This window comes from Rhinatrema bivittatum, chromosome 7, assembly GCF_901001135.1.
Source record: "Rhinatrema bivittatum chromosome 7, aRhiBiv1.1, whole genome shotgun sequence".
NCBI lineage: Eukaryota > Metazoa > Chordata > Amphibia > Gymnophiona > Rhinatrematidae > Rhinatrema > Rhinatrema bivittatum.
The window spans coordinates 248,815,116-248,835,479 of NC_042621.1; the positions used below are offsets into that span (position 1 = coordinate 248,815,116).

The 20,364-nt window shown below is 44.5% G+C and overlaps 1 protein-coding gene across 4 annotated transcripts in view; it reads right to left on the minus strand.

Moving 5' to 3' along the window:
• The window catches only part of PTPRE (protein tyrosine phosphatase receptor type E), a 557,332-nt gene that overhangs the window by 95,345 nt on the left and 441,623 nt on the right, over positions 1–20,364 (minus strand). For all 4 annotated transcript variants that reach the window (XM_029610013.1, XM_029610014.1, XM_029610012.1 and 1 more), the window contains one exon: positions 14,630–14,764. In XM_029610013.1, the coding sequence (XP_029465873.1) occupies positions 14,630–14,764 (135 nt within the window). The remainder of the gene's footprint in view (positions 1–14,629; positions 14,765–20,364) is intronic.

Consider the following 20,364-nt stretch of genomic DNA (forward strand, 5'->3'; position numbering starts at 1 on the left):
CGTTGCGCCGGGGGTGCTCTCTGGTTCGGGCTGAGGGACATCTCCGCCAGCGACGCAGGCTGCTCTCCCGCCACAGCGCTCGCTAAGGTCTCCTCAACTCCCTCTGAAATCACCGCCTGGGACAGGAACCGTACAATATCCAGCTGACTGGGGCCAGGTAAGAGTTCTGGAGGGAAAACCCTTACTTTCCCCTTTCTCTTCGATGGCATATCGACATAAAATTATCTTTTTTTTTATAAAAGCGTAGAGATAGCTGGCGTTCCACTGCTCCACTATGCCGCCATCTTGGTTCTGCCTCCAGTCCACCTTTCTTAATGCGCGGAATACATATGGATTGCGCCTCTAGGATTGTATTTTTAAACAATGTCCATGCCTGTTGAACACTTTTAACCTTTGCAGCTGCACCTTTCAGTTTTTTTCTTTTTTCCTCATTTTATCAAAGTTTCCCCTTTTAAAATTTAGTGTTAGAGCTGCAGATTTACTTATTGTCCCCCTTCCAGTTATGAATTTAAATTTGATCATGTTATGATCACTGTTGCCAAGTGGCCCCACCACCGTTACTACTCTCACCAAATCTTGCGTTCCACTAAGAATTAAATCTAAAATAGCTCCCTCTCTTGTTGGTTCTGTAACCAATTGCTCCATGAAGCAATCATTTATTACATCCAGGAACTTTATGTCTCTAATAAGTCCTGATGTTACATTTTCTGGAGAGTGAGGGCAAATGGGCTACATCTGGGAATACTGGTCAGGGCAGTTCAGGGATAGGTTGTCATGTCAACAGCATGATGTGACTCTGTAAATGAGTCTTTGGGCAGTCACGTAATTCTAGAAGTTTCGACAATATTGTATGTTTTACTATAAAAGAAGGGTCACTTCCTGGATCCAAGGAGATGCTGGTCAGTTTGTAAGACAAAGGGCACCCAATATCCAGCATCTCCCAAGAACACTTATAATGCCAAATAAAATTTACTTTATACCTTTTACTGAGTCTAAGTGTTCTTGTGTCCCTGGCCCTAAGTACAGAGTATTATGAGTGCATGTCTGCCTATGAGTCTCATTTACTTTAAAGGGGGAAATCTAGAGGGATAACACTACACACACAAGGTTAGTTGTTAGCTTACACATTTAGCCCATTTGCCTTAGTCACTTTTCACTGTTCTGCCTTCACCTTTGGTACTTGGGTGTGCCACTTTGCATTTGACAGTGGCACAAGAGGGAAATGAGGAGTATGCCTGAACAGCAAACCAACATGGAGAAGGAAAATACCCAGACGCCTCTGCTGTTCTGTGGCCTGTCAGAGCTGAATGAACTCTGAGTGACTTTCTGAGCATGACTTGCAGAATGTCTCTGAGCAGATAGACAAGCTGGCACCAAGAAAGGTGAGCCTATTCAATGGGTCACAAAGGAGAAACCAATGGCGGGAGTTTCAGGCACTATTCTGTTGAAATCTCACTGGACAAGATAATTAACAGAACAAAAGGATTATCTGGAGAGTGAGGGCAAATGGGCTACATCTGGGAATACTGGTCAGGGCAGTTCAGGGATAGGTTGTCATGTCAACAGCATGATGTGACTCTGTAAATGAGTCTTTGGGCAGTCATGTAATTCTAGAAGTTTCGACAATATTGTATGTTTTACTATAAAAGAAGGGTCACTTCCTGTATCCAAGGAGATGCTGGTCAGTTTGTAAGACAAAGGGCACCCAATATCCAGCATCTCCCAAGAACACTTGTAATGCCAAATAAAATTTACTTTATACCTTTTACTGAATCTAAGTGTTCTTGTGTCCCTGGCCCTAAGTGTTGCGATCCCCCCTGTTGCTGCGCTACAGGAGGTATCTTACCTTCCTCCCGGAGGCCGCTTCGAAGCCAGGGCCTCTCCTGTGCACCATCCGGGACTTGCTCCAGGGCCTGGGAGGCCTAGCGGTTCCTGAGGCCTGCCTGTGGCTTGCATGCATGCGTTTGGACTTCCTGTTTGGCGACGCCCTTCTCCTAGGGGCCGGCCCGCAGCTCTCTACCCCACTTATAGGGCCAGCGAGGGGCGGTCCTGGCAAACTCCTCCCCGGGAGTTGCCTACAACCTCCAGTATATAAGGACTTTCTTGTCACTTGCAACTGGCCTTCGGATCGGGCTCTACAGTTGCCTGTAACCTTCTTCTCGATCCAGGTCATCCGTGGTCTTGCCTGTGTTGATGGTGCCTTGTCCTGTTTTGATGTCTGTTCCAGTCCATGCCTTGATGTGTTACCTGATGTCTGATCCTGTGCCTGATCCAGTTCCTGCTTTTCCTTGATGTCCTGCCTTGAGCTGCCTGGAGTGCAGCGTTCCTGCCTTGTGCTGCCTGGAGTGCAGCGTTCCTGCCTTGACTGCCTGGAGTGCAGTATTCTTCCGCCTTGTCTTCCTGGTGCTCTCCCGCTCTCAGCGTGGTCCGCGACCAGCCTTCCTGGGCTGAGTAGGGCGCGTATGGGACAGGGTGGTCCGCGACTCAGTCCCGTGGGTGGGCTGAGTAGGGCGCCCTCAGGGACAGTGCCCATGTCTCCTTCCAGCCCTCATCTTCGATGTCTGCACTAGCCTTTGTCTACGATGTCTGCACCTGCCTTGTCTACGATGTCTTCAGTGTAAAGGACTCTGTCTGCCCTCGCCTCTGTCCAGCCTGCCGCCCATTGCCGTACCCAGCGGCAGGTCCGAAAGGGCCGGGAACAGTCGGAGGACTGTTCATCAATCAACTTCCCAGTGTTGGTTGCCATGGGCGTGCAGGTCCGGCTGAGGGTCAGACTCCGTGCCTGCTCCCCTGCTTCTGTACCCACCTGGCTCACCATGCCTGCCCAGCTCACCTCCCACGGTGTGGCTTGGGGCTCCTCCTTGAGTCCTGCCGTGGCCCAAGGGCTCACCACCCGCTTGAGACGACCGCGCTCCGCGTGCGCTCGTAACACTAAGTACAGAGTATTATGTACAATTTACCCAGTCAATATTGGGGTAATTGAAATCTCCCATTATTATTGCACTGCCAAATTGGTTTGCTTCCCTGATTTCTCTAAGCATTTCATCATCTGTCTGACCATTTTGGCCAGGTGGACGGTAGTATACTCCTATCACTATACTCTTATCCAACACACATGGGATTTCTACCCATATAGATTCTACTGAGCATTTACTCTCTTGTATGATTTTTATCCTGTTGGACTCTATACCCTCCCGGACATAAAGTGCCACACCCCAACAAGTTGATCCTCCCTATCATTGCGATATAATTTGTACCCTGATACAGCACTGTCCCATTGGTTATCCTCCTTCCACCAAGTCTCTGTGATGCCAATTATGTCAATCTCATCATTTGCTGCTATACACTCTAACTCTCCCATCTTACTTCTTAGACTTCTGGCATTGGCATACAGACATTTCAAAGTGTGGTTTTTGCTTGTTTTAACAACCTGCTTTTCAGTTGTTTGGGATAATTCGGAACTCATTAGCTTTGGTGATTTTTTACATATAGGCATATGAACTATGTTTGCATTTAATGGAACCTCTCTGTTGGGATGCACTAACTCTCCTGTTTTATTAGTATCCTTCAAGGATACATTTCTCCAAACCATGCACTGCTGAGTGACTGTTGGCTTTCCCCCTTGTTCTAGTTTAAAAGCTGCTCTATCTCCTTTTTGAAAGTTAGTGCCAGCAGCTTGGTTCCACTCTGGTTAAGGTGGAGCCCATCCTTTCGGAAAAGTCTCCCCTTTCCCCAAAAGTTTCTCCAGTTCCTTACAAAGCTGAATCCCTCTTCCCTGCACCATCATCTCATCCACGCATTGAAACTCTGGAGCTCTCTCTACCTTTGGGGACCTGCACGTGGAACAGGAAGCATTTCAGAGAATGCCACCCTGGAGGTTCTGGATTTCAGCTTCCTACCTAAAATCCTAAATTTGGCTTCCAGAACCTCTCTCCCACATTTTCCTATGTCGTTGGTGCCCGCATGTACCATGACAACTGGCTCCTCCCCAGCACTGTCTATAATCCTATCTAGGTGACGCGTGGGGTCTGCCACCTTCGCAGGCAGGCAAGGATGACCTGCTACCTGTGTCCCTGGTTTTCTTTGTAACTTGGTCAACTTAAAGTAACATTTTATTTTGTAGGTCGGGTTCAACAGCCCATCTAATGCCTTGACTTTTTCATTACAGGACACACACGCAGTGGGAGCAATAAATTGGAGTTGAAAAGAGTTAACCAATTTTCTCTTCACAGGTATTAGCAGAGACATCATCTTATGCTGCCTGAAGAATGAAGTAGAGGGGCTAGAAGTGTATTTAGTTCCCTCCCAGGGGATCAAGTGTGAGATGTATCTCCGACTGGAGATGGAGTGCAGTGCATCAGTCATTATAACTAGAATGGTGAGAGCATTCTATGCATTTGGGTGGTGGCAGCGCTGGCGAAATGTTGGACTGTTTCACTGTTCAAGTTACTTGTGTTCAGTTACAATGTATTAAGATGATTTTTCCACCAGTGTTTTTATAGGAAGGTATTGCTGTCCAGCATTCAAGTGCCTACGTCAGGGGTAGGGCCTGCCTGGACCTTGGATCCAATGCAGGACAGACCTGGGTACCTTGCCTGTCAAACTGATTGTGAGGAAAATGCAATGCAAAAATTACATTGTATTTTGGAGTGTTCCACATTGTAAAATCCGTGCACAAGTCTTCGATTATGTCAAGATTTTCACCCTAAAGCAGGGGAGGTGTAATCCAGACCACTTCTTGAGTTACTAATAGGTCCTGTAACAGCCTGATGCAGTTAGAGAAGTAATTAGAGGAGTATACATTCATGGACAGCCCTCACTGGTAGAGCTGTAACGGATACCCTTGATCTGCGATTTTACAGCAGAGCGTTGACTTAGGCTCTGGGGGCAGTATTATTTGGAAGTCAGAGAGAGGGGTTGTATTTTTCTTAAGTTGAATTTAGGCCTACCTGGAGCCTCAGAAACCTTCTGAGACCCCTCCAGGACAGGCCAAAGGGCTCCACTGCTGTACTCTCATCATGAGGTACAAAATGGCTGCTCTGGGACTATTTTAGGATTTTGAACATGTATTTAGAGGAGCTCTGCTGGAGGCCTGGGGAAGCCTGAGCTGAAGAAGCTCAGTGTTTAATGATGATCTGCCAAACAAAGGTAGTGACCCGCTGTAGAGGATTTCCTGATTATCTAAGTTGGGGAAATAAGATTTGTTTTTCAACATCCAGGAGAAAGTATTTTCTGCCCCTCTTCCTGCCATCAAGGGAACTGGCAATTCCTGCAGGCTGCCAAGGATTCCTACCACCTGGGATCCCAGCAGAAGATTAATCTACTAACTGTGAATAAAAAATCCACATTATAGAGAGGACACCCATCCGGAACTTACGAAAAACCTGACGGATAGAGACATTACATTCTGTGCCAAGTTAGATTTTTATGTCATCGGGAGGGGTTTCCCTTCCGGGGGGGGGGGGGGGGGGGCACGGCATACCCAGAGGGACCACTGCCCATTCTAATCCAGAAATGCACAGATAGAGGAGAAAAGAGCTGTAATTAGAAAAAGTACAGCAGAGACTGTGGGTGTGGTTTACCATATTTAACTATTGCATTCAACAGAACTGTATCGGTAAAGATTTATTTTGGACACTGCCTAAGTGGTCATAGTGTGGTTTGTTCATGCACCCAATGCATGGAAAATCAGCTAAAACTCCAGCCACCCCATACTGGGCCCGGCGAGGACTCCTTTCCACCTCTAGTCCAAAGGACCTATTCCTTGGGATGGGAAGAAAAAGCTAGCCAGTGTCCCTGCTCCGAAGAACTTATAAATAACTTTATCTCCCCCTCCATACCTTCTAATACACTAAGGAAGGGTTACACCTCCTTTTAACATAGGCTACCTCAGAGGCATGACTCTGCTGAGTTCCTCTGCCTCCTTTTAACAAACTCTACCTCAGAGGCATGAGTCCACTGAAATCCTCTGCTCCTTTTAAAAAAAATCATACCTCCGAAGCATGACTTCGTTGTGTTTCTCTGCCTCCTTTTAACAAACTCTGCCTCCGAGACATGACGCTGCTGAGATCCTCTGACTCTTTCCCCCAAACGTCACCAGTGAAGCATGACTCCACTGAATTCACCTGCCTGCTTCACCCCAAACAGTTCTTGAGGAGAAGCAGGCAGGAGAGGTCAGTGGAATCAGGCCTCAGTGGTGGTGTTTGTCAAACACCACTGAGGCATGATTTCTGTTGAGTTCCTCTGCCTTCTATTAATAAACACTACCTATGAGTCATGACTCCACTGAGATCCTCTGCCTCCTTTTAACAAATGCTACCTCAGAGGCATGACTCTGCTGAGTTCCTCTGCCTCCTTTTAACAAACGCTCCCTCCGAGCATGACTCTGCTTTTTAACAAATGCTACCGCAGAGGCATGACTCTGCTGAGTTCCTCTGTCTCCTTTTAACAAATGCAATCTCCGAGGCATGGCTCCGCTGAGCTGCTTAGCCTCTTTCACTCAGATACTACCACTGAGGCATGACTCCACTGACTTCCCCTGCCTGCTTCACCCCAAACAGTTCTTGAGGAGAAGCAGGCAGGGGAAGACAGTGGAGTCATAACTGAGTGTTGGTATTTTCAAAATACCACCATTGAGGTATGATCTCACTGACCTCCCCTGCTTGCTTAGCACCAAATTGTTGTTAAGCGAAGCAGGCAGGGGAGGTCTGTGGAATAAGACCTCAGTGTGGTGTTTGCCAAAAACCACATCTTAGGCTTAACTCCTAATTTCTCCTGCCTGCTTCACCCCAAACAGTTGTTGAGGTAAAGCAGGTAGGGGAGGTCTGTGGAATAAGACCTCAGTGTGGTGTTTGCCAAAAACCACATCTTACGCTTAACTCCTAATTTCTCCTGCCTGCTTCACCCCAAACAGTTGTTGAGGTAAAGCAGGTAGGGGAGGTCAGAGGAATAAGACCTCAGTGTGGTGTTTGACATAAACCACAGGGGCATAACTCCAATAAGATCCTCTGACTTTTCTACTAAAAGCTAACACTTAAGAATAACTTATCCTTTTTCATCCTGGCTTCCTCCAACCCTAATCACTGAGGCCTGTCACTTGCAGGTACAGCATGCCATGTTCCAACCATTACCACTGAGGCCTGTCGCTTTAGCAGCAACGGCATGCCATGTTCCAATCCTTGCCAATGAAGCCTGCCACTTACAGCTATGGCATGCCATGTTCCAACCCTTGCCAATGAGGCCCATCACAGCTACAGCATGCCATGTTCCAAACATTACCAATGAATCCTGTCATTTACAGGTACAGCATGCCATCTTCCAACCATTAACAGTATCCTGTCACTTACAGATATGGCATGCCATGTTCAAACCATTACTACTGAGGCCCTAGCCAAAGATTGCATTACAAACTTACTGAAACACTCCTCAGGATTTTATAGTCACCTTCTTGCGATTTCCTGCTGTTGCTACGGCTATCCATTCTTTTGCACACTTGTGGCACTGCTTCATGAATCATAACTGATTTTATGGCCTACTAGCAGCTCCTCTGTACTACACATTTGGGTACCTACCTACTACCTAGCTATGACGTGTGTGGCTTACTTTGTGACACAAATATATCCTACTGGACTGGTGGATCATCCTGGTATAGCTATACTTTGACAGGAAGCGTTATCCGCCCTCTCTATGGTTGTCTGCATGCTCCAGTGGAATGACTAGTACTGCATCTCCCATGCTACTCAAGCCTTAATGCTATGCCCCTCATCCTATACCTTCAGATCCTTGTGCCATTCAGCCTTGCTGCCATACACAGGTTTTACATCTTGATTTTCTTATCTTCTTTCTGCCTCTATTTTCCTGGCATACTCCAGCTCTTACACTTTGAGGACTTCTTGCCAATCTGGGGTTCTGCTATGCACCTCTCCCATGCTTTTGAATTCTTTATCTTGATACCACTCTTTCTGATTCTTGGTCCTTTTATCTGTACCTTGGGATTTTTTCTGCCATATTTTCTTCTTCATTCCCACTTCATGTTGCTTTAGGGTCCTGATGCCACTTTGTCTCTCGGGAAGCCATCAACCTTTCATGACACTATTGCTGGGCAGCCATCCTCTTTCTAAACCTTGAGGTGTTCTTCCTCCTCTTACTGCTTCTTTGCATCAGAGAACTCCTGCCAATCCCGTAAGCCTCGTACCCCTTTGTGGAGCCTTAGGCTACTTTATGCTACTTTTTTGATGCCACTTTGCCATTTTCTAAAGTACCATGCGGCTCTTTCCCCCTTTTGATGATTTCTTCTCCCAAGATTCATTCTAATTGATATAAAATTCACTATTCTAGAGCCTATTATAGACTGTAATAATTCTTCCATATGTTTTAATGAAAAACGAATGGAACTAATGAAACAAAAATGTTCATATTGAAACTAATGAAACTAATATGGGTCCCAATGAAATGAATGAACCAACAGAAACAAATTTTTTTGTTTATCCAAGGGATTCCCAGAATGATTGGCAAGTGAGGAAACTGGATAAGTCCAAATGTGATGAGCTCTCAATGGAGTCCAATATCCATCTCCAATGGTACTGTGTTTTGGGTCACTAGGCCAGACTTAAGTAAGGTACCATCAATGGTCTCTACAAATTCTGGGACTGACTTAGTCCTATGGGGAAGCTGGAGTGTGTCTGCCACAGCAATGTCCATAAAGTTTGCACTCACAATTGAATCCACAAGGTCATACTGTATCAGACTTTCCTGAGTTGTGGATAGGTGAAAATGTAGATCCATCCCGAAATGCAGAATATTCTGGGAGTTTGGGGAGGTCTCTGAGGGTGTTGACAGAAGCAAGAGAAAATATGAACCATTTGCAGCTTGATTCACCTGAGTATCCCTTCCCCTGGGAACCATGGATTGGTCACTCCTTGTGGGTTACTTCTGGAAACAGGTTACAGCATAATGCCCTGATTCTCCACAATGCAAGCACAAGTTCAGGCATTGCCGGCACTCCTTTTCCTCAAGGGCCAGTCCCGATTGCCCTATGGCCAACTGCATAGATTTAGAGGTTGGTGTTTCAGGGAATGCATGCACCACAGGTCTTGGATTCAAGATAGCCTCACTGCTCTCTTCAAACGAGTGTCAATTTTAATACAGCAGTCGATGAAAGCATTTAATTCTTTGGGAGGATCCAGTTGGGCCAACTCATCCTTAATTTCCCCTCCCAGTCCTCTCTGGAAATAGTTCCACTAAGCAGGTTCATTCCACGCTGTATCTGTAATCAATTGGCAAAAACGGGAGAGATAGCTGATCACAGATTCAAAGCCTTGCTTCAAGCGCTGGAGTGCCAACTCAGCAGCATGGGCACTGTGTGGTCATCAAACATTTGGGCCAAAGACTAGTAGCAAGCTTCCCAGTTCTCCAATAAGGGACTAGTATGCTCCAGCAAAGAAGAGGCCTAGTTTAATGCTTCTCTAGTAAGTACATCAATCACCCACCCTGTCTTAGTGCTGTCATTGGGGAACTCCTAGATCAGGAAATGTAGATGGCATTGATTAATGAATCCGTGGAAATGTCCTGGCTGGCCATCAGAGCGCTTCAGCAAAAGCAGGGTTCTGTAATGTACTGGTTGTGGCTGGAATGGAGGTTTAAATGTTTGCAGCTGTGCTACTTCCTGGAACAAGGCCTGATTTTCTGCAGCCAAGCAGCAACCTGACCCCAACAGAGATTCAATCACCTGTGAGAGGTGGGTCCTTCCATGCTGTATAGTTATGGAGCGACAGTGTAAGCCCTAAAACACAATGTTGTACATCATCCTGGGCCTGGTGCATAGGGGATTAACAAATTTTAATAAACAAAGTGTGTGTGTGTGGGGGGGGGGGGGCATTCAGGATTAAGAATCAGAGGGGTCAGGATGACCTCTAATTGACTGGGAAAATTGGCGGACTAATTGGAGAAACTGGAAATGTATTCAAGTGAGCATATTTTAAATTCCACTTACCTATGCTCTTTAAAGCAAAGTCCTAAGGAAGATACGTGAAGTACGTTTGCTCTAGTTACTGCTTAAAATTAGGATCATACTTATGCACGGGAGGTGTATTTTAAATCATAAGCCCGCAAATGTGCACATGATTTAAAATTCCAGCATATGTATGGACACCTGCATGCTTGTTTTAAAATTACCATCTGTGTGTAAATCTTTGAAAATTCACCCCATGTGCACAGTTTTGAAAAAAGAGGTGCAACTTTCTGCTGGCATTTTTCTTGTAGGCAATTTTGAAAGGGAAAGTATGTGCCTACTTTCAGAACTGGTGTAAAGTCTGCAGGGAAACGTATCTGCAGACTTTAAGAATTGTCTCCTTAATAAGGATCCTTTCGATGGAAGGAATTTGTCTGTACAGAACACTTTTTATAGCTTTTTCTGATTTCTATGTGCAAATTGGTAACATAGAACGGCAGACTGCTACAAATTTAATTTTCAGAAGAAATTTCATTATTTTTCATCTCCATGAATGCTACTGCTATGCACAAATCTTAAATCTTAAAGTGAAATGGTCCAAGTACTGTTAAAATGATTAAACTAATATAGCCTTCTGTGGGTGCAGGACTTTCTCCTACTTGCGGCCTCTGCCTCACAACCCTGAACATTGCTGTCTGTCTGCCCTCTAGTCGCAGCCTGTCGTCATTGGGAGATGCCTCTTGGCAGGATAAAGAGAGGTGCCCTGTGGTGTGCCACCACCGGCGTGCACAGCCAAAGTAGGCACCAAAGGGGTGTGCCCCTGGGTTTGTGTATGTGGAGGCTGTTGAGTGACTGTTCCTTTTGTCCTTTGAGATTTCCTTTTTTCGATGGAGAAAAGAAGAGGACGAGTTTGTATCCCTCCTTCTTTTCCTCAGCAATTCACTGTTCCCCAGATGTTCGCTGGACATCAGGAATTTTTTTATTTTTTTTTATTTTATTTATTCAATTTTCACATGAATAATACAAGAACAATCTTGATTAAGGAAAAAGCATATATAATGAAAACAAAGATTAACTTAATTACCCATAATACATCCATAATGCTATAATTCAGTCCTCAATTATAAGAAGCCGATCTTAAGCTTAACTCGAAAAAGATATCTCTTTTTACAAAAATTATACCTTGCAGCGTACAATTACATGTTATTTTAGGGCTCACTGGACATATGGTAACTATGTAGTCTCCAACTCGGTATCCACTAATTGTGTTTTATCACTCAAAAAGATTGACAATTGAGGAGGAGTATAAAACACAAAGGACTTGCCCTTGTATCCTACACAACATTTACATGGATACTTAAGACAATAAGTTGCTCCTATCTGGAGAACCCTTGCTCTAAGTAAAAGAAATTGCTTCCTCCTCTTTTGTGTTGATTTAGAGAAATCAGGGTAAACTCTTATGACTAGTGTCAAAAATGATTCCATCCTATGTTTAAAAAATAAACGAAATACCCAGTCACGATCTGACTCAAACACAAAGGTGGTTAACAATGTGGCACTCTGTACCATATCACTGTCAGATGTTTCCAAAATTTTGGAAACATCCAAACTAGTTTCTAATTTATCCATTTCCTGTATTCCCTCCTGCTCTTTTTGTTGTACTCCCTTTTTATACACTGGAATATAATAAATTTTTGCTAAAGGTGGTATTGAATTCTCTGGTACCTTAAGAATCTCAAGCAAATATTTTTTAAATACTTCTTTAGGTGGTAAATATGGTAACATTGGAAAATTAATGAAACGAAGATTTCTTTTCCTGTTCACATTCTCCAAATTTTCCAATTTCATTTGCAATATTTGATTTTCTTTTATCATTGCATCTTGTACCAATTTTGTATTATCTAATTCTCCTTTAATTTTGTCTAAATCTTTTGTTTCATTATCTTTTCTCAATTCCATATTTATTATTTTGGTCTGTAGATTATTCACTTTTCTATAACAGGGTTAATTTGTGCTACAACAGAATTTTGCAAATTCACTATAGCTTCCATTATTACATCCAATGTAACAACTTCTGGTTTACTTATTTGAGGGACAGATAATCTAGACAAATAAACAGAGTCCTCCATTTTAGTTGAATCCAGGTGGGGACTTCCTTGCACCAGATTCAGTGAGGTGGTCTGTCCTAATTGGACTACCTCCAGCCTTTCCATTCCAGACAAATCCAGTGACTTATGGCCTGTAAGAGAGGATCCAATTCTGCGACTTCCGCAGAAGGGCCCTCCCTCATTAGCCCATGGGCTCTGGCTATAGCTGGATTTACAGGTGGTTCCCTTTGGATTGGGGATAAAGATGTTGATAGGTCCGATGGGGAAACCTCAGACATAAAATCTAGAGGTTCACCCACCTGCACCACATCCGATCTTGCTGTACGTAGCACGTGGGTGTCCATAGGCTCAGCAGCGGCGCTTGTCGTCGACGGCGCTTGTCCAAAGCCGCGCTTTCCTAAGGGGCGCGCGGCTTAGTGCGGCTTTGTGTCGGAATTGCGAGGAATTTGAAGGGTTTTCGTAACATCTTCATACCTGTAAGTACTCTCTAAATTACTCCTTCACTCCCAATAAGAAGCCGAAATCATCACCTTAGTGGGAGTTCAATGTGGTCCTGCGATAATCTAGTTTGTTAATATAATGCCTCACTCAGTAAGGAAAAGAAGAGCCAGGGAAAGAACTGAGCCTGACATCAGGAATTTTTTTAACTCAGGTGAGCTTTTCGTTGCTGGCAGCATTAGTGGGACTATGCAGGGCCAACCAGAGACTGAGTCATCTCTAAGCCCTGAGTTCCGCATTCCACCTCCTGCTCTGGGTTTTGATGGGGGTTCTCAGCCTCTTAGTTGGGCCTGTTGTTGATGAGACTGAGGGGGATTTTATCCCAAGTATTCCATCACCCGTACAGACTGTGAATACCCCTTCAAGGCCCATTTTGCAGAGGCCAGTAGTCATTGGGCTTGAAGATGTATGGCAGGCCTTAGTGCATTTGGAAAGTGCTGTGTCTAAGAAAATGGATTCTTTTTCATCTTCAATGGACTCTCTGAAGGGACAGTTTGTAATTTCTCAAATAATATCAGTAGATCATGATAAAAAGCTGAAGAACCTTGAAGTTCATGATCTGAATAACCAGGAAATTAGGTCAACTTTAATTAGTGATTGTTCTTCTATTAATCGAGGACTTGAGTTATTTGAGAACAGCTGGAGGTCTTTTAATCTCCATCTGTTGAATTTTCCTAAATCCCCCGATTGGTCCTAAAGTGTTAGTTAAAAATATCTAAAGGAAATTCTTGGCTTGTCTGAAGATCATTTACCTGTTTTTACTAAGATGAATTATGTTTCCGTTAAAGGGTGTTAAAAATGTGTAGTTAATAGTAATTCTGATGTGTTACAAATTTCTTCAGGCTCTTTAAATTTGACTAATTTCTTAGAGCAATCTGAAGAAGTGATTCATGAACATGCAACCTTGTTGATTTCTTGTTCCTCATTATTAGAGAAAGATTTGATTTTGAGATTATTTTTTCCAACAGGACTGCCCTTTTCATAGGTCAAAAAATTTGGATTTTCCCTGATGTCTCAAGACAGACAGGCTTTTCTCCAGTTGCGAGAAACTGTTCTTGGTCTAGGGGGTGAATTATTTTTGCGCTATTCCTCAAAGTGTCTAATTAAGTTAGATGGAAACTGTTTTTTCTTTTATGAACCTAACCAGTTAAAATCTTTATTGGATAGCAAGATCTCTGCAAACTCTACATCCAACTTAACTCCATGACTGCTGGAATGTGGAATTTGTAATTTACAGGCAGTCATTTTTTAATTTTATATTTTCTTTGAAGAAATATGTTCCACTGGGTCCTCCATCTCACCAATTTTGTGATTACAAAGGCACACTCTATGCCCCCCCAGCAAAGAAAGCCTTAAGGAAACATGCTCCCTCCCCCAATGGAACGCTCTTCCACCAGAACTCAGACAAGAACCATGCTTACTGACTTTCAAAAAGAAACTCAAAACCTGGCTATTCAAACTAGCCTACCCATAACCAGCCGAACTTCACCATTACCTTACTTTTCAAACAAACCTAGCCATAACCAGACGAGTATTACCACTAACATACCTCTACGATCATTTCCATGACCTCCTTCACTGACTTACTATTGTATATTTACTTATTTTACCTTATTTTATTTTACTTATATTTATTTTGAATTGTACTGGTGGAGATTTACAGTCCTTTGCCTAATCGATTTCTTCATTTTCTAAATGCCTCACTTGTTAACAGTTGCTAATTCTTCCCCCAGTTGTATTTTCTGTTTTCCCAGTTCTATGTAACCCGTTCCATGTAATGCTTATTGCAATTTCATGTTACAATGTAAACCGATGTGATATGTATCTTGCCACATGAATGTCGGTATAGAAAAGCTCAAAATAAATAAATAATGTAATCTGACACTGCAATTTCAATTGCTTTTTTGTATTTTATATTTTTTCCTTTTCATTTCTGTACATCTTATAATGTCTTATTTCTGATCAAGCAGCACTGCTTTTAATTATATTTTTAAAATGCTATAAATAAAGAGAAAAAAAAAAACCCTAATATAGCCTTCTAATGAATATTTAACTTTTATAGAATGTGGAATACCTGCTCTCTCTCTTGGAGCTCTGTAAGTATGACAATTGTGTGAGATTTCCACTCCCAAACCATTCTCCAGAAATCTTCTACAGTATGAGGCAATGGTCCTTGAGTTGCAATAAAATAATCTTTCTGACGATAACCCTGTATTAAAAAAAAGGCATAAATACAGTTGTTGATAATACTGTTTTGAGAGTTGCCACATTCTTTCAATTTTACTTAGCTTGCATTGTTATTTCTTCATATCCAGAGAACATAGCACCAATGGTAAGATAAACTTTGCAGGTGCTAATCAACACAAAATGCTTTTGGCATGTGAAAAGATAATCCAGAGGGTCCATGGAAAGTTTTCACTATTGCATCCTTTCTAGTTGAATAACCCTAGTACACTGCTCATATAAAATCTATCGCCTACATCTATAGGAAAGTATGTCAGAGCAACCGACTGCCACTAACAGTCGTTGTACTTAACAGGTGAAAAAAATGAAATCATCATGCATTGCATTTTTCTCTTTTGTTTAGCTACTGGTATCTAATCCATGGTAAAGAATAATTGTTGGGTATCTCCAGAGGTCCTGGGGTCAGTTTTTGGTGACCCGAGCTTGCTATAAGGAAACAGAAGAGGAGAGGTATGGAATGTTTATTTTAGATAAAATCTTTGTTCAGGGGAGGGGCCCACTATCAGGAATGGCTGGAAATTAGGAAATTGGGTTGATACTAAAACATATGGCCTGCAAATCCTTAGGCCTTTATTGGTGGCTTGCTTTGTGGTTTTCTTCATTAATTCTCCTATCCAGTTTTCTTATCATTCAGGCATTACTGTTTAGTTGCCTACTTACGGGATCCCTCCAAAACCCAATAACAGCGCAGGCTTAATTGGCTAATAGGATTTACTACTGAGTACTGCCACCAGATTAGAAGCAGAGACTTTGTCCCCTATCTGGCTCTCGCAGGATCATAGTGCTAGATTCCTTTATTTATTTATTTATTTATTAACCATCTGCCATCTTTCTGAAAACAATCAAGGCAGCTCAGGGTTGCACAGTAACTATAAATACACCATACGATATCAAAAACAGCAAAACATATCTCCTCGTAACTGGGAAAATTAAAACAATAACCACCCACTCAATTTTACATTGGTTAAAATGAACAAGTCACAAAACAACATCTAACAACCTAAAAAGTCAGCCAATCTATATCACAAAGTAATAAACTCTATTTCACTCTTCATATTTAAACCCACCACTATAAATGCATAACCACCATAACATATGGGTGACATCATCAGCTCACATGCTTTGATACCTAAAATTAGGTCGTCTAAAATCCATCCGATTTTAATATCGGATCATGCGGCAACCACTTTTACCTGTGAGTTCCAGACGCCCATTCAAATCGATCGACAATGGCGTTTCAACCCATCTCTGCTTTCCGACTCAACGTTTTTGTCCACACTTACCACTAAAATTGAAGAATTTTTCCAATTCAATAATTCCCCCGACATACCAACCCCCACTGTGTGGGCTGCTTTTAAGGCCACTATTAGAGGTGAAATCATTAGTTATTCCATCTATCAGAATAGATCTAGAAGGGCTCATCTTCAGAAGCTGCTCCAGGATGTGGAACAGCTGGAACAGACACATATTCAAAGCCCTATGCCTCAAACTTTGCATCCACTGTTAAAAGCCCGCTTTCACTATAATCAGGCTTTAAGTGATCAAGTAGAGATTCATTTGTTTCAAAACAAGGCTAGATACTACGCTGAAAATAACAAGTGTGGTCATCTTCTGTCATCACTTTTGAAGAAAAGACAGGAAAAAAAGAAGATAGTAAAGATCCAATCTTCTACAAACCAAACGCTGACTTCGGATGTAGACATCTTGCAAACTTTCCGTGATTTTTACGCAACGCTTTATCAAAGGGTGACATCATCAGGATGGAGCCCAATCACAGGAACACTTTTGTCAAAGTTTCTAGAACTTTGGCTGGCACCTACTGGGCATGCCTAGCATGGCACTAACCCTGCATCCAGCAGGGGTCCCCCTTCAGTCTCTTTTTTTCCGCGCAGCTGTAGCCACGCGGGTTAAGGAGCTCTCTAGAGATTCCTGACAGGAATTTTCTTCATGGAACTTATTTCTAAAAGATTTTTAAAAATCTATCCCCTAGGGGTCCCCCTATCGATTCCGCAGTCCACGTTTGTAAGGTAAGGCTTTACCCTCATTTGCGGTTGATTCCCGTCAAGTTTTCCCTTTGGGCCCTACTGGTCATCGACCGCACCGCGGCTAAATTTTTGTCGAAACCATGGCGTCGGGTTTTCGTCGGTGCCCCGATTGTCCTCAGACAATGTCCATCACAGACCCGCATAGGGTCTGTGTGTAGTGTTTGGGGTTGGACCACGACATCTTAACTTGCACCTAATGTGCCCAAATGACACCGAAGGGCCGTAAGGCCCGCTCAGAGAAGATGGAGTTTCTGTCTCAGGCAAAGCTACTGACTCCATTGAGCGCTTCGACATCGTCTGAGCCAGTGCCATCGACCTCTCACCAGCAGCGAGTCACTGGTGCTGTCCACCCAGCACCAACTACTCCGAAGGCATCGACTTCTTCCTCTTCAGCTCCAGAGAAGGACAGAGGAGAACATAGTGAAAAGCGTCGACACCGTCATCAGAAGATTCAGTCCGCTGATCCAGGCAAGCCCTTGGCATTGGCGTCGACAGAGCCACCAACAAAGAAATCCCGTCCAGAGAAGGCCCCATCCTCCTCTGCGACTGGGTCATCGAGGCGTACCCCACCTTCATTGGTGCCGGGAGCCACGACTCCACTTTCACCGGTGGACCCTCCGGCTACGCCAGTTCTGCCTCCTACTCCGGAGCTGGGGTTCTACGCCCCATGGTTCCACGAGGAATTGGATTGGATGATCCAAGAGGCCATCGAAAAGTCACTGCAGGGCTTCCAGCCTCCATCGACGCCAGCACAGATGCCAGCTCCAGTCGCCGACCTGATTCCCACAGCGCTCGCACCGCTACTCAGCAGGCTGGATGCATTGATCAGTGCCCTTCCATCAGTGGAACCAAGGATACTGGTATGTCCAGCGCCTTCCACCCCGATTCCTTTGTCACCGGATGATGAGGAAGCACCAAGGCCGGAACCCATGCCCGGGCCACCTGGGATCTTGCCACCGACTCGCCCATCGATGTCACTGATACCATCGATACCGCATCATCCTCAATCAGTGCCTCCATCGATGCCGTCGGTGCTTAGACCTGATCCTTCGGGAATAGCACCATTACTTCCCTCTGGAGATCTCATGGGAGCAGGTGATTAGCCTTACGATCCTTGGACAGATGATTCTTCCCAGGATTCTGATGATCTACCTTCAGAGCCATCTCCCCCCTAAGGAGAGAAGATGTTCTCCTCCAGAGGACCTGTCCTTTATTAATTTTATAAAGCAAATGTCTAAAGCCATACCATTCCAACTTCAGACGGAAGAGGACTCCAGACACAAGATGCTGGAAGTGCTCCAATTCGTAGATGCACCCAAGGAGCTCATGTTCAAACCCATTCATGAAGTCCTCCTCGACTTGTTGAAGAGGAATTGGGAGCATCCAGGATCTGTACCACCAGTGAATCGAAAAACAGATGCCACCTATCTGGTACAGACAGCCCTTGGTTTCCAAAAACCACAGCTGGATCACCATTCTGTGGTTGTGGAATCAGCCCAGAAAAAGGCACGATGTTCTAAGCCTCATTCTTCCAAACCTCCAGGGAGAGAACACTGGATCTGTGGATGCATTTGGCCATCGTGTTTTTCATGGCTCAATGCTTATTTCTCGCAGTGCTTCCTACCAGTTATACATGACCCAGTATTACAGGGACCTATTTAAAAAGATCCAGGAATTTTCTGAGTCTTTACCCGACCAATTTCAGGATCAATTCAATACCCTGGCTCAGAAGGGTCTAGATGCTGGCAAGCATAAGATCCGCGCTGCCTATGACATTTTTAACACTGATTCTAGGATGTCCGCAGCAGGGATTAGTGCACAAAGATGGGCCTGGATGAAGTTCTCTGACTTAAGACCAGAAGTACAGGACAGGTTGGCTGACCTGCCCTGCACTGGAGATAATCTCTTCGGGGACAAATCCAGGAGACTGTAGCAGAGCTCAAAGACCACAATGAGACGCCACGCCAGCTTTAGTTGGTGCCTTCTGATTTTCCATCCACCTCTAAAAGGACATTCTGAAGAGACTCTAAGCAGCTGTCCTGCTACTCGCGGTCGCCCCTCCAGACCTTACCAGAAAGGGCAGGCCAGACAATACAGGCCTCAGAAAACTCAGCCAGCTCCTCCACCGGGCCAGCTGCTGGATTTTGACTCCTCACTGGAGAGCATAAGCCAACCTCCTCTACTGTCCGTACCCTTCGACGGTTGGTTGTGCCACTTCACCAACATACGGCACACGATCACTTCAGATCAGTGGGTACTCGCTGTATTGACTCAAGGTTACCACCTCAACTTCCTGTCTGTACCAGCAGACTCCCCACTTCGGCTGACGTGGGGATCATCCAACCACTCCTCTCTTCTGGAAGAGGAGGTTTCAACCCTCCTGAAGTCCCGTGCGATAGAACCAGTGCCCTTCTCCCAGCAGGGGCAGAGGTTCTATTCCCGGTATTTCCTCATTTCAATAAAGTCAGGAGGCATTCGTCCAATCCTGGACCTGCGTGCCTTAAACAAGTATCTACAGAAGGAAAAGTTCAGGATGGTAACCTTGGGCTCTCTACTTCCTCTTCTGCAAAGAGGAGATTGGCTTTGCTCTCTGGATCTTCAGGACGCGTACATACACATCTCGATCACTCCGTCTCACCGCAAATTCCTTCGATTCCTAGTTGGCCCCCGGCACTTCCAGAACTAGGTACTGCCTTTCGGCCTAGCATCCACACCTCGAGTCTTTACCAAGTGCCTTGTAGTGGTTGCGGCCTACCTGAGGTGTCAGGGCGTCCATGTCTACCCTTATCTCGACAATGGACTGATAAGGGCTCCAACTCAAAAGGACGTACTAACCTCCTTACGTCTAACTCTCAATACATTGCTGTTTCTCGGGTTTATGATCAACTATCCCAAGTCCAGCCTAGCTCCATCTCAAACCCTATCCTTCATAGGAGCCAACCTGGACACCATGCAGGTGAAAGCATTCCTCCCTCAGGATCAGCTTGTACTCTCATGTCCCTAGAGCAATGTCTCCAGGATCGAGATTGCACGACAGCTCGTCATTTCCTCATTTTGCTGGGTCAGATGGCATCCTCTGTACATATCACTCCAATGGCATGCCTCACCATGAGAGTCTTGCAATGGACTCTGAAGTCCCAGTGGATTCAGGCTTATCATTCAATGTCCTGCATTGTCCACGTTACCAAGCAGCTCTGCCTGTCGCTGGCCTGGTGGATGCGGCTCTCCAATCTTCTTCAAGGCCTTCCCTTTCAAATTCCAGAACCTCAAACTATCCTGACAATGGACTCCTCCAACCTAGGTTGGGATGCTCATGTCGATGGCCTCCAGACTGAGTGAACCTGTCTCCAGAGGAAGCCAAACATCAGATAAATTTCCTGGAGCTTCGGGCAATCAGATATGCCCTCAGAGTCTTTCAGGATTGCCTCTCAAACAAGGCCATCCTGATTCAGACCGACAATCAGGTGGCGATGTAGTACATCAACAAGCAAGGGGGAACGGGCTCCTACCTTCTGTGTCA